Here is a 15,504-nt window from a genome sequence, read left to right as displayed (position 1 = left end):
CTACGAAGAAGCGAGCTGCAACATGGAGTCCTGAAACGCTAGTGCACGTGTGATATGCTTGAGAAAGGGAAAGGAGTATTCCCGAAACGTCGCGTGAGTGCCACAATGCTGCGTTATGATTTGGACTCATACAGATAAGTTGCTTGTTCAACGAACTGTACGATTTTTCATAATCTGTTTGAACTTTTTAAGGAGCTAATAAATGCTACGTTTTAAAACTGAGGCTTACTTTTTGAAGGTGTGCAACACAGTTGGATTTTATATATATATTTGGGCGGACAAACTCACTGCTATTTTGAGTGTGCACCCTAACGATTTTTTTCACTCAGAGACTGGTGCATCACAATACGTTGGACTTATATATATATACATACAGCATACATTTTGTAGGATACAAGAGGGCATCTCGTAAGATCTCATCTCAGGAAATTAATTTTCACTTTTGGCAAAAGGGTAGGACTACACAGTTGTTTTCGTCGTGATCCGACGCGCCGCGACAAAACGCCTGTGACAAATCGCATGCAACGGAAATAAGGTAAGGTGTAGTCCTACCCTAAGAGAACATAGCATTCTTTCCAGTAACCTAACTAGAGGGGGGCGGGCAGCCGGGCCCCCCTCCGTACGCCCCTAACCGGACGGAATTCGTGTTGCCGGGGGCCCCTGACGGGGTGCAGACCCTGGCCCAATCACACACCCTTCTCCCCCGGTAGTTACGCCACTGATTCTTTCTTATGGATGCTGAGTGATAGGTTCAAAGTGCAGGAGGCATATCCTGCAACAATAGTCTTCAGCTGGTGGAGGTGCCCCGGAACATGTTGCATGTCATTTTCATTAATTGCATTTGAATATGGACAGGCCTAAATCTACCTATTATCAGTGCTGACTTCCATGAATGCAGCTGATGGGCTGCATAGTTGTGTTCAGTTTCTTCTGCACCTGTTTAAAAACACCAGTGGATTCATAATATGTCATTTGCATCTGATGTTCATTTGGTAAAATAAAATGCAGAAGTTAACAAAAACTATTGAAAAGAAACATGAGAGGAGATAAAACCTTGGGTGGCTTGAATACAACTGAATACAACTGTAGTACAGACCAGTTCTGATGAGCAACGAAATGCCACAAAACATGTAAGGATTATGGTCCTCTTTGTGTGCGCTGCTTTGTTTTTTAATGGCAATAAAATATGCTTCACAGAATGAAGCTGTAAGTTGCTCCCACAGTTTAAGGGACATATTTATCAAGTGTCTAAGTGAAAATTAAAATTTTTGAATTTAAATTTAGAATTCGAATTTTCATATTTTTTTAGGGGAATTACACTAGGGATTAATTAAAATTCAATTTCAGTTTTTAAAAAAAATTGTAATTACATTTTTGAAATTAATCATGTACTGGCCCTTTAAGAATTCGACTATTTGCCACGTTAAATCTGCTGAATTGCTGTTTTTGCCTATGGGGGGACGTTCTGGGATCAATTTGGAGTTGTTTGCAGCCTTCCTGAAAATCTAGGTTTTTTTTTTGGAGAAAAAACTCGTATCAAATTCGATTTGAGTTTACGGGTTGATCCCATTCACCCAGATTTGAAAAATTCTATTTTTTGTGGCTTGAGCCTTAAACACAGAGAGAAGTCAGCCGCAAGCAGCTATTAGTACAAATCAGGACGGAGAGCAGAGTATTTTTATGTGTGTGTGTGTTTGTGTAGTATTTTAAACAAAAACTGTGGTACCGTGTTAGCCAGTAGCAAAAATAACAATAATAACAATAAAAATACATTGCAAGCTTTCAGAGCACCAATGCCCCTTCGTCAGGCAAAATATAAATGAAAGTATTTAAACAAATAGTTAATCATATTACAAGATATAAATGGATAAAAGAAGGTGGTCCAAGAACAGATCCTTGTTGTATCTCATTAAAGAGACAATGAGCTGAAAATATAGACTGGTGTTTAATTAACAAAACAAGCAGAAAACATATTCCTACACATACTGTTTGTGTTTCTTTAAATAATAAAAAACAGTTTTTTCTTAGGTGAAACATATTTTAGTAATTGTTTAACTGGAGTCATTATTAGCCTTGTACTACTGTTAATAGGAGCAGGGTAATTATTAAGGAAATGTAATTGGGCACAAAAGAGCTGGCATTTGAACTGTTAGACCACACTCTTAGCAATACCCTCCCCCAAAGAATTAAACCTTGGAGGCTATGGTATTTAAATTTTAATTTTAAATACAGTGATATTGTTAACAAGTAAGGCTTCATTCAATTAATAGCATTCAACCTACTGCCCTTTCCTTGGAAAATAATGGAACTAATTAGTATTGTTTTACGTTACAAAGCCTTCATGCATCTTGCTAGCCTTGTTTATACTTGACTTTTTTTTGTATAAAGTTGTATTATCATCCCCCAAATTTCCTTTTATTAAAAAGTTTACAATGAAGCAGTGACAGTGTAAACATTTTTGAATGTTAATTTGTTGACTGTAAAAAGTAGGTAAAAGAAATATGCTGCTAAACTCACTGAGACACAATGTAGTGTTGTTTTTAATGATTACTTGTGCAATAAGCATCAGCAGATAAGGTGGGTGGATAAGGTGGTCAACAAGCTGCTATTACTAAGGAAGTTATTGATTATGAAAAAATCATATAGAAAATGGTGTAACCCTAATTTGGTTACTGTCTTTATAAATCACAATTAAACCTTAACAATCCAGGGGCCCTGAGTCCCTTTTGCATATGAAAAGTAGTGAGAAGTGGGATTTATAGAGCAGTGCCTCCACCTAGGGAACACTGAGGAGCACACCTCAGATAATATCCACTAGGAAAAATAAAACACACAGTTTGCAAATGAAACAGATATAAACTTTATATAAACACAGTAGTGAACTTGGACGATCTAATACACAATGCACTCCTGCACTGGGGACACGTGGGACCTAACTAACTCACTATTAGGTACTTGACTGTTTCTCCAACACAGTCCTTTTTATTATCAAAGTCCCAATCCTCTGGATGGGGTTAATAACCACAGAGTTCAGTTCAATTGAAATGTCCCTTCCCCAGAGCTCTTTTACCCCAGGAAGCACTACCTTTCCCAAAAGTACCTCTCCCTTTGGAACTTAGCAGCTGCTCCCATGTAGCAGGTAAATGCACAAGACCTGTCTTCAAATTCGGGCCCAACACTTGTATCCTTACCAGTATCCTCCCATGAGTGGCTCACTCACAGGGGTGCTCTCAGAGGCAATCACACTGGAGATTACAGGCAGCTCTGCAGCAGGATAAATCTCACCAGTGGCACCTTTCTACTTCTGAGTCTCTAGCAGCTTGGCAGGGAACAGGATGGGCTCTCTCTGTACTTCCACAGATGCAACAGCTTGGACAGTTTCACAAGACTTGGTTCTGGCTGGATCTTTCACCACACAACCCCTGTTAAACACTGTCAGAGACCCTGTACAAAAGGCTCCAAAGTCAGGCACACCCTCTCTCCCAAGGATGCACTGGGGCGCCCAGCCAATCGGATGACTCTCCAGCCTGTAGCTGGGCTGGATGATGTCACAGACAGAAAAACAGGAGAAGGATTTCTCTGATCCCCTACAATGGGTTAGGTGATTGTCAGGGCTGTCAGTGGAGTCCATTGGTTTGATAATTTCATGCTAGGATACATGTTCAGTATATAACACATATGATCTTTACCGGGTGATTGTCAGGTAGGCAATCACAGATAGTACTGGTGAAACATTTCATGCAATAAATTGGTTGTTCATAGTGATGGGCGAATTTGCGTCTCGTTTTTGACGCCGGCGGCCATTTTTGACGCTGGCGTCCGTTTTTTTAAATTTTTTTGACGCAGACGAATTTTCGCGGGCATTTTGCGATTTATTCACTGGCGGCGAATTGCGCAAATTCGCCGCAAATTTGCGCCTGCCGAATAAATTCACCCATCACTAGTTGTTCACCTTCACTTTAATTTTTAGTATGATGTAGAGCAGTGATCCCCAACCATGTTGCTCACCAACCCTTTGCCCTTTGGATGTTGTTCCCTGTGGCCTCAAAGGAGGTGTTTATTTTTAAATTCCTAGCTTAGAGGCAAGTTTTGGTTGCATAAATAACAGGTGTACTGTAGGCTGCCAGTCCACATAGGGGCTACCAAATAGCCAACCAGAACCCTTATTTGACACCCCAAGGACTTTTTTCATGCTTGTGTTGCTCTCCTACTCTTTTTACATTTGAATGTGGCTCACTAGTAAAAAAAAAAAAAAAAAAGGTTGGGGACCACTGATGTATAGGGTGATATTTTGAGACAATTTGCAATTGGACTCCATGGGGTAAATTTATCAAGGAGTGAAGTTCCGCCACTAGAGTGAAATTCCGCAGCTCACAATTCATTTCTATGGGATTTTGAAAGGCATATTTATCAATGGGTGAAAGTGAAAGTTCACCCTTTGATAAATATGCCTTTAAAAATCCCATAGAAATTAATGGAAAGTGGCGGAATTTCACTCTAGTGGCGGAACTTCCCTATTAACTTCACTCTTTGATGAATATACCCCCATTTTTATTATTTGAGGTTTTTCAGTTATATAGCTGGTTATTCGGCAGCTTTCCAGCTGGCATTTTAAAACTGAAATAAGTCAGAAGAAAAAAGCAAATAATTTAAAAATTATTTAAAAAATGAATACCAATTGAAAAGTTGCTTAGAATTTCCCATTCTATAGCATACTAAAAACCATGTTATAGGTTAACTACTCCTTTAAATAGATGCTGAGGCACAGCAAATAAAGTTGGGTTTTAGTCTCTAGTGAGTGAGATTAGGAAGGCCCGGGTGGGGAGCGGAACCTAAGGCAGAATTATAGAAACTTTGGATATCAAATTGTGTCCGTATAACTTGAGCTAAATCTTTTAAGTAGCAATGAATTTTTCAAATATACATGCCTTCCATATGTGCTAATGAACTGATTTCCTAATGACAAGGAAAAAGCTCTTATACATCAGTTGAAATTGGTAAATCACAGATCCTGTTTAATTGAAGATGGATTTGATAAGGAGGATTTGAAAATGTCGGTGCTCTAAAAATATATGTTATAATAATAATAATATTATTATATATATAATATTATAATAATAATAACCGTGATAACCAATCTAACCAGCTACTGGCTGTTTTTTCAGTGGCTCCAAAATAACCCTAATAATTTTCATGTGCATTTGAAAGTGACCGCCCTTTCTAGATATCTGAAAAAGAGGTTTTATACTGTATGTAGTTATAGTGAGTTATAGTATGTTTTTGTGACAAAAAATATATCCATTTTTTCAAAATAGGTGGAATTAACGTGTGCCCAGTAGCCACCCTCTTTGTTCTGTCTTACTTTGCTTATTCTATTATCTTATTAAACATATGGTTAACTTGACTTGGGGCAAAACATAATATTATACAATAGATGGTAGAAAATGAAACGGATATTCCAGCTCTGTGTTTAGTCGAGGATACGTAGACTTCAGATGTGACATTTTAAAGAAGCATTAATGTGAGTAATAACATCCCAGTTATTGGCTCCAGTGATTTTTTATCCTTCTAATGCCTGGACAATGAGTAATTCTGTCTTGAGGTGAAGAACCTATAAATCTCTCTGAGAATGCTGACACTGGAACGTAACAGGGGATGACACATATGGTAGATGATCTGCCCAGAGGTTCTAGTTTACCCGTTTATCACAATATGTTATTGAAGATTTCCCTGAAAGCCTTCAGCCCCAGTGTGTGAATGCTCAGTCAAACCAACCAGCAGGAAAACAACAAGAATTAGCACACACTTCATTTTCTTGAAGACTGAGCGTAACACTCCCCTATGATTCAGTTAGAAGTGAATTAATAAGTTGGTAGAAAAGAACAGAGGAAATAACTTTATCCAATTAACTTTCTGCTTAGTGGGCAAGGTCACTGCTCATTTTTGTTAACTCATTGAATTATGAACCTTCCAAATTACTTGTATAATAAATTACTGGGTTTTACCGTGAGCTTGATGATTGTAACAATTTCTGGATATTAAATAACCTCTCACATGCGAACATTCACAAATTTTGGAATGATATGTTATACAATATGAACGCTAATGGAAAGAATATCATGAACCATTTATAACATTTTATAAAGGTGAACTTCCCCTTAACTTGGTCAAGCAGGCAGTCTTTATTCATGTTAATAGTTATCTGAATGTTAGCTCAGAAACATGACTATGAAGATTTTCATTTATCCAGGTCATGGTATATCTAGTATAGGTAAATCTAAAAACAACTGGACTTGCTGAGTAATCAATGAAGACGTTTCACTACTCATCCGAGCAGCTTCTTCAGTTCAACTGACTGGCGTGGGAAATTCTCGTCATATAAACTCTTCCACTAATCCAATCACAATGGCACATTGTAACTCTTCAAAGAGATGTAACTACACAGAATCAACACCTCTGTGAATTCCTTTAGATGTCATCTTTTTTGAAGATAGCTCAGAAACAGTTGTTAAAAGTAAAGAATAGAACACAGTTCTCAGTTGAATTAGGGCAGGAGTGTACAATTATGATCTACATCCATAAAAGCATTAGCATTCTCTTCCATGGAAAATATGACTTAAATATTATATTGATTTATGAGAGCATTTATATTGTTATATTTAACAAACAACTATTTCTTATGTAACCTTAACATAATAAATATCTGAATGAAAAGCAGGGTGATTTAGACAAGCTGTTTGTTAACAGTGTCTTCAGATCTACTGACCAGGTCTACTGGTAGATCCCGATCTACCTTTTGAGCACCCCTGAATTAGGAATACAGCAGCACCAACAACAATGTGGATCCACTTGCCCAGTTGCAATAAAAAAACAGTCCAGAAGTGATGCTCTCCAAAATCAAAACCTTTTCTTATAAAATAATCTAGAATAGAGTAGATATGTGCCCAATAATTTATTACTGTTGGAGAAAGTTGCTACCACACAATCTATTTATACAGGGTATTCTGACCACTACACAGGGTCTCAATTCCAACTTGTAACTGCACCTAGAAACACAACTGATAGTGAAGAACCACCAATCCTGTTTAGTCACCCCCTGCGTATGATTATAATTGCATAATCCTTTACGTATGGATAGCACCTCTCCGATCTCGCTTCTCTCTTACAGATGCTGCATTACGGATCACTGCACTCCACTCCCTGTTCGTGTATATGTCCATAAGTAAAGGATTATGTAAGTATAATTATATGTAGAGGTGTGGGACGAATCCAAGGCAGCAGCGCCATTTGTCAAGTGTCACACTTGACAAAGGGCGCTGCCAGAAACATGTTGTGTACCTCTATCCCCAATAAAGAAGGTTTGCAGTCCAGTTGCTGCCTTGGATTCGTCCCACACCTCTACATATTTCTACAGATTGACTCAATTGGGATATCACACACAGTATACCACGTGCGAAAATCCGACAAAAGGTTTTGGTGAGCTCCACTCGTACTCTTTATTGTGAGTATAACTATACCCAGGGGTGACTAAACAGGATCGGTGGTTCTTCATTATTAGAGACTGTATTTATGGAAAGCATTTTAGGACATCATCAGGAGAACACACGCTCCTGAATGGGCTCTCCTAAAAAAGAAGACTGCAGTCACACTCTGTGCTGCCCACATTTGCTGTTGCAATCTCTCCCCTTGTGGCTCGTTCCTCAGCCCTCCCTCCTCGGTCATCAGACCTCCCTCTTCGGTCCTCATCCCTCCCTCCTCACCCTCATTACAAAAGCCCTCTGTCCTAAGCCCTCCCTCCTCAGCTCTCAGCCCTCCCTCCTCAGCCCTGACTGCTCAGACCTCAGACCTCAGCTCGTAAGCCAGGCTGATAGCTGAGGAGGGAGGGCTGAGGACAGAGGGATTTGTTAATAAGGGCTGAGGAGGGAGGGCTGAAAAATTAGCCACGAAGGGGAGATTGATTGAAACAGGACATGTGGGGAGCACGGAGGTGTGACTGCAGTTTCTTTGGAAAAAGTGAGTATAATAAGAGACTGTATACTTCTTCGTTAGGAGAGCGCATGCAGGAGCATGTGTTCTCCTGACGATGTTCTAAAGTGCTTTCCGTATGTATTTCTAGGTGCAGTTTCATGTGGTAATTGAGACCCAGTACTGGAAACAAATTCCTGTGTGATACGTGCGGTGGTCAGAATACCATGTGTAAATTGATCAAGTATTGTGTGCAGTGTTGGACTGGCCCACCAGGATACCAGGTAAACTCCAGGTGGGCCCAGGTGTCAGTGGGCCTCTTGCTTCTAACCATTTGGCCTATTTCATGGTCATTCCTTATTTCTTTATGGTAACAAAGAAGTTTAATAATAGAAGGATAGAGTATAGTATGTAGAGAAAAGAGACTAGGAGAATTAAGAGGTTGAGTGAGGAGAGGAGGAATAATATTTTGGAAAGTGGGCCCTCAGCCTAAGGTTTTCTGGTGGGCCCCTGGCACCCCAGTCCGACACTAATTGTGTGGTAGTGACTTTCTCCAACGATAATAAATTATTGGGTGCATTTCTTCTCTTTTCTAGATTATTTTATATAAAAAAAAAAAGGTTTTGATGCCGGCATATCGCTTTTGGGCTATTTCTCAGAAACGATTGTTGCCTACTTTTGTCATTTGAATATAAAACATCCATCCATTTGCATCTAACATTTTCTATTGACTCTCTCTTTTGACACTGTGCACAATCAGGCTGACAGCCCTCTATTCAAGCTGGTGATTTGCCAGATTGGATTAGTTTAGTTCTGAGCAGGTCAACTTTCAACCTTATCGGGCCATGGTTTATAATTATTATTATCACGTATTTATTACGTGCCAACATATTCTAGTCAAATCACTGCACAAATTCTAAGCAAATGTAGTTCTGGGGAGCCGTCAGTTAGCCTTTAAGCTAATATATAATGAGATTCTAGGATATTCGAACTGGAATATGATCTTTTTTCTGCAACTTTATCTGCCTCAAAACCCATGCATGCCTTGTAAGCTATTTTGAAACAACTGAAAAGGGGAAACAATTTTCAAGTTATAACTTTAAATATAGATCATATTGAAGGTTTGTGGGAAGATCTTTACTTGTAAGTCAGAATGCAGTTGTACTTATGTCTTGGCAGGGGTCATAAATAGAATAGCCAGCTTCTATTCTAGCATTTCCTGCCGTATCACTTTATTAACAGAAGAAAGCTAATTAAAGTAAAATTTTAGCAGTACAGTTATTCGTTTTCACATAAGGAATACACTACCCAGTTTGAATTTGTTGATTCTATTTCTAAAATATTGTATGCTTTAGCTCTTCTATCTAAGTTCTTAATTATATCCCTTGCCTATGTTGTACAGTAGTTTCACATGGTGATTTATTTATCTAAAATAAAATTTGCATTGGTATTTTAATGTCATTTAGTAATATTTATAGTGCAAGTAGGCAGCAGGAAAAGTTTCATCCTTTCAGCTTTTTTTAAGATACGTATATGGTCTTCTAAACACATTTATTTCAATAAGTTTTCCTTTATTCCTCTGAATTTATGAAGAAAGAGGGAGAGAGATTTTAACACCAGGCAATGCATTTCCATTTTAAAAACCTATTAATCCCTTTCCTAGATCTTTTTCTTTGCCAGAGGCCGGCCAGAGGACAGTCTTCTCATTGCCATTAAATAATCATATATGCATCAGTGAGTGAGAGATATGTGTTTGTTGTAACATCAACCCATGTTCTCTATAGAATGAAATGATTTGTGTCAATAGTTGATCTGTGCTAAAAACTCTGAATATATCGGTAACAAAGCAAAATAATAGAGGCAAAGGAGGTAAGATATGTCTATGTATTTTATAGCCTGTAGGGGAATTTCATCAGACACATATATATATGCTGAATAAACATCATAGTTATGCTACACAGTGTTATATCACTCATTCAGTGGGAGAATCAAAACCAATGTATCAGTCATCTGATGACACACATTAAGCAATTATCTCATATTACAAAAGGAAACATGCATCAAAGATACAAAAGGGAAAGATTGAGAATTATTTTTATTATTATTATTACTGTATATATAATGTGATACTTTCCTCCACTATTTCCTGAATTTCTCCGGATAGAATCCTCCCTAAATGACTTCAGATCTAAACTCAAAGGGGCAGATTCACTAAAGGGTGAAGTAGCCAAAGCTAGCGACAAATTGGCACAATACTATCTGCAGGGACATTGCCAATTCACTAATAGGCGTAAAGGACAATTCGCTAGCGTATGTTCATACCCGCATATTAACTGATGCATTTTGTAAAAAAAAGAAAATCATGGTTTCCCGTTCCCTTTAAGGTACGGAGATCCAAATTACAGAAAGATACCTTATATAGAAACCTCCAGGTCCCAAGCATGGCAGATAACAGATCCTATACCTGTATTCAGAGTGAGGACTCTAACACAAACAGAAATTGATAGAAACAAATACAATAGAACCAGAAAAAAATGGTAAAATCTAGGAAAATGTAATATCAGGGAAATGTATTATGCATAATAATAGGTGGGACCACAAAACAACAATGTAAAATGAGGGAAAGCTTAAAATCAGGGGATGTAAAATTGAGGGTTCACTGTATAGTTCCTCGCAAATCAAAATTTTGACATAGGCATTCGTAAACAGCGAAAATGACCTGCAAGAGCATGTTACCTAAAGTGCAAGTGCTTCTTTTATTGTGAATATTCTTTGGCACACACACACATATATATATATATATATATATATATATATATATATATATATATATATATATATATATATATATATATATATATATATATATATATATTAACGCCTATTGCAGCCATTCTACGTAAATTGTTTGCAAAGTTTACTCCAGATTATCACCAGAATTGTCGCCAAATACAGTATAGACAGATTTGTTGGCAAATTTTATTGCCATCTAGACAGTGGCGCTATGTGAAACAAAGAAAGAAATGGTTAAATCAGTTTTTTAACATAAAAAGTTAAAATTAGTGATTGAACTACTTATAAATGTACTATTAATGAATTCATAAGGAATAATTAATATAATGTGAAAATAATTTATTCCTGAGATTCCTGATATTACTTAATTGACCATAACAATACATATATATATATATATATATATATATATATATATATATATATATATATGTATATATATATGTTTATATATATATATATATATATATATATATATTTATATATTTATATATATTTAATTATACATTCATAAATTGGTAAAAAATATTATTTTATATATATACTGTAAATACATTAGTGGGGCCATTATGCAGATTATGCAGTTAACCTAAATGAGCACTAAAAACCTTGAAACTCACCAGAAATAATGCTGAAACTAACAAAATTGTCTCATTGCACTTCAGTAAACGTGTAATATATATATATATATATATATATATATATATATATATATATATATATATATATATATATATATATAGACAATTTTTACAAACTGTCACCAGGACGGTATTTAGGTCCGATGGTGCCCTAGTCATCAGACCTAAACATGCCCCTATGCACCGCATGTGACGTCAGCACGTCGTGCGTGTGACATCACATGCACTGAAGTAGCGGAAGTGACGTCACGTGTATTTAAAAAATACATTTATAGGCACCAGAGGCCGCTCCCCAAAACCTGCCGCCCTAGGCACAGGCCCTCAGGTGCCTTAATTTAAATATGGCCCTGACTGTCATGGACTTCATAGTGGTTTGCAGTTAATGGATTAAGGTTGATATGGTAATATTAGATACTTATTACAAGTAAAATATATACTGTTGTTCAGTAAAATATACTTTTGTATGCATGAACACTGCAGAATTACAGTTCATTTTATTTAGAAGGCAGCAAATAAGACTGAATGGTGCATCACTTTGGTGCTGGTTTGAACTGATTTACCATGGTGTAAATAAATCCCTGCCATTATGGATTTAGTCCTTATAGTGTTCACCCCTTGGCTTTCTGTACTGATAAGTAAATCAGCGAATTTCGGTACCGTTTCTCTTTGTAAGGGATACTGCAGACTTCAGTTAAATCAGGGCTATATTTTCCTTCTTTTATTGCAGTCCTGTTGTTCTTTTCTCTGACCCCATTCATTCTCCCCTCCTTCTCTCTCTCCCATTTCTAGTAACTATGGCTTTGAAGTGTGAAAGATAAACAGCGCTAAGGGGGTCATATGCAACTTCGAAAGCATGATGTGATTTACATTTCAAAGTACTGCGTGGTCACACATTTCATCTCAGCAAAATTTTAATATTTACCTTTTGAAAATCCCTGCTTATGTATGCCACTGCTTCCAGAGGGTTTCTTTTGTTCCTTTTTGGGTTTGTTCATTTTAATGTTGCTAGAGATCATTAGGTAATGTAATCTCTCTACATTTTTTTTAATTCCTCAGTTAGCGAGCCTGGGGGAATAGAGCCGTTTAAAACAGCGGGGGCCAGACACAGCATGAAGACAGAACCAGCCAAGCCTTGCAAAATAAAGACAAAGATGAACTGATGGGTGAGAGAATTCTCCTGGGCAAAAGATAATAAAACATCTTTGATTTATCTCACTTCCTTTAAGTTTCCTGTTTATCATCATTGCATCATATTCTTGGTTGGACAGATAAGATCATTTAAATATTTTGACCTTTTGAGCTCCGGAATTGCCCTCTTGAATCTGTGGCTAAATTTACAGTTCAGGAATTCCCTGGGACGCAGGAAGACATGGAATGGCTAAAATGGAAGTGACCTGATATTTTGCCTGTCCATCAGTTATCTCTGGAAGGACAGGTTAAAGTTGGACTGGCTGAGAAGCAGTATGCAGGAAGATGGCTTGCAGTCCACAAATGCTTTCACAGGTAACAATCTAGTTGTAGATGGAGAATTTGATCATGTTGTGCAGGTGAATTACACTACATATGGGTCACTGAAGCTATTGCTGTAATATAATTACTTTCCACGGCTTTGATTGTGTCTTTTATTCAGTAGAGCAACATTATCCATCAAGTTTTTGATGAATCAGTGTTATGAAAAAAACAACACATAGCTTTTTCATTATAAATTAATAAATGAATTGTTGTATTCATTCCCCTTAGTACTTAGATATCCTGGAAACAGAGAAGTTATTATAAACAGAGATAATAAGTTCTGCATAAAAAAAGCTCATCCCTTCTCCCAGTTGCTTCCTGGAACTCTGCTTACAGAGAAGGAGGAGTTAATTATACAGGACTTATGCGTTTGTAACTAACTAGGGATGAAAATTGTTTGTAAAAACATAACATTGCATTGAATTGCAATTGGACTGTGAGCACGGTGTGTGTATTGCCTCTATATTGCCCTGGTGCGATAACCCATAGTAACCAGTGAGATACTTTTTAAGAGGTGACTAGTTATGGGTGAATTTCTCCCGTTTCGATTTGCTGAGAAACTCTCTAATTTCCAGAGAAATTTGCAAAACGGCGATAAATTTGCAAACATGAATTTTAACGCACCGACGTCAAAATTCTTTTGACATCGGTGACAATTGCGAGGGTGGCGACAATTCCGAGAGTTGGGCCTATGTCCAATGTGAGAAGATTCTATGGCACTTTGGTCCCCTGTTTGTAAATTAACTCTTATAAGTATTTCTTGTTTGTGTAACTAGATAAGTTGGAACTAACCAACAATACATTACCATCTGGGCTTTCTGTGTATACAGGCCTCTCATACTGTCCCAAACACCACTATAAATCAGCAACAATATAAATATAAGTCTGCAGCTGAGTGAACTAATGGCAGACAAAATAAATTCTGCTTTCACTGTTCATCATTTTCTAATTACTAATGACTGTCGTGCTGAGGATTATAGTGAAACCAACTTGCATTGGCCTTGCTGGCTTTGCTGGAGAACATTTATCATTCTTTGTGTCTTCAGTGTTTTCAGTTGAGCTTCAATGTCATAAAGTACCCTTTTTTTTCCTCCCCAGTCTATCCGAGGTACATTCTCCTTCTCCATCATCTGAATAGAGGAAAAGGACAACATTTTATTAAGAGGAATAACTAGACTTTTATTCCCTGAAAATAGTTAGGAAAAATATACCATATAATTTGGAGAAGTTATGTTTATATTATACAAATGTAAAGAAAAGGTATAGGCTTTTTTATGTACATGGGAGGTGCTACTTTATTTTTCTCCAAAAAAATATTATGATAGGGCTGTGCTGAAATAGAGCAGTGCCTTACCCCACTCCATGGCAAAATGATTATGTAAATACTTATTGCCTTGCTGAATGAGCAGCTCCCCAGACCTGACTCTATCCATACAATATAATGAAAATCTCAAAAAGCCTACAGTATATTTCTTCATATGGCTCATTGAAAGAAATCCTGTAAAAATTATTTACATTGTTATATTTGACCCCTAGAATATAGACATTAGACCTTCCATCAGATCAATAATATACAAGTGGCTGGGAAGGTTTCAGCCTCCACTGCCGCCTCCTTTTCCTAAAGCAGCTGATGTGATGCTGAACCCCTCATGCGTAACTTTTGAGCATCGGAGGGGGTTGCATCACTATTCGCTTTTTTGCACTAGTAGAGACAAAAATCCAATTTTGGCTCTTACAGTTACCAGAAGCAGCTTGTCAGGCAACCATACACAGACTGGATTCAAGTGTATAAGCAGTTTTGTGTAGGGCTTTTTTTTAATTCATTTTTATTGAACAGTGGACCAGCAATCTTTAGGCCATTCTTGGTTCATATTTTCATGTAACCTGTTGCTGTATAATTGACTGAAGACTTTATTCTCCACTGGGGCATTATTTGTCATATTAATAGGCTTAAAGAAGATGTTTAACCAATAATTGTTTTTGCCTAATGAAATAATTAATTCAATTCTAAGTAATTTTCTGGTGCACATTAGTAATAAACCATCTATAGTGTTGAAGTTCCATTTAAAGAAGGACTAAAGCTTAGCCAAATAAGTAGGCTAGAAATGTTGTACAGGTATAGGATCCCTTATCTGGAAACCCGATATCCAGAAAGCTCTGAATTATGGAATGGCTGTCTCCCATAGACTCCATTTTATCCAAATAATCCAAATTTTTAAAAATGATTTCCTTTTTCTCTGTAATAATAAAACAGTAGCTTGTACTTGATCCCAACTAAGATATAATTAATCCTTATTTGAAGCAAAACCAGCCTATTGGGTTTATTTAACGTTTAAATGAATTTCTAGTAGACTTCAGGCATGAAGACCCAAATTACTGAAAGATCCATTATCTGGAAAACCCCAGGTCCCGAGCATTCTGGATAACAGGTCCCATACCTGTACATTATGTTTTAGGCCTCTGTACCTGCCCAAGGAAACCAAAGCCATTTAGCAGTAAAGATATGTGCCTCCAAAGGTGCCCCTGTACCTCCTGATCTTCTTTTCTGCTGATTCGCTGCACATGCTCTGTATATAAGTTCAGCATACAAAAC

General features: G+C 37.2%; 1 protein-coding gene across 3 annotated transcripts in view; it reads left to right on the top strand.

Moving 5' to 3' along the window:
- Window positions 1-15,504, top strand: part of ldlrad4.S (low density lipoprotein receptor class A domain containing 4 S homeolog) — a 281,004-nt gene that overhangs the window by 92,316 nt on the left and 173,184 nt on the right. For 2 of the 3 annotated variants that reach the window (XM_041567786.1, XM_041567785.1), the window contains exon 3: window positions 12,456-12,902. The exons of the other annotated variant lie outside the window; for it this stretch is intronic. In XM_041567786.1, coding sequence (XP_041423720.1) covers window positions 12,863-12,902 — 40 coding nt within the window. In that variant the 5' untranslated portion in view covers window positions 12,456-12,862. The remainder of the gene's footprint in view (window positions 1-12,455; window positions 12,903-15,504) is intronic. 3 annotated transcript variants of the gene reach the window in all.

This window comes from Xenopus laevis, chromosome 6S (genome assembly GCF_017654675.1).
Source record: "Xenopus laevis strain J_2021 chromosome 6S, Xenopus_laevis_v10.1, whole genome shotgun sequence".
Classification (NCBI taxonomy): domain Eukaryota; kingdom Metazoa; phylum Chordata; class Amphibia; order Anura; family Pipidae; genus Xenopus; species Xenopus laevis.
The sequence above is the reverse complement of the archived record's forward strand: the minus strand, read 5'-3'. Positions and strand labels throughout refer to the sequence as shown.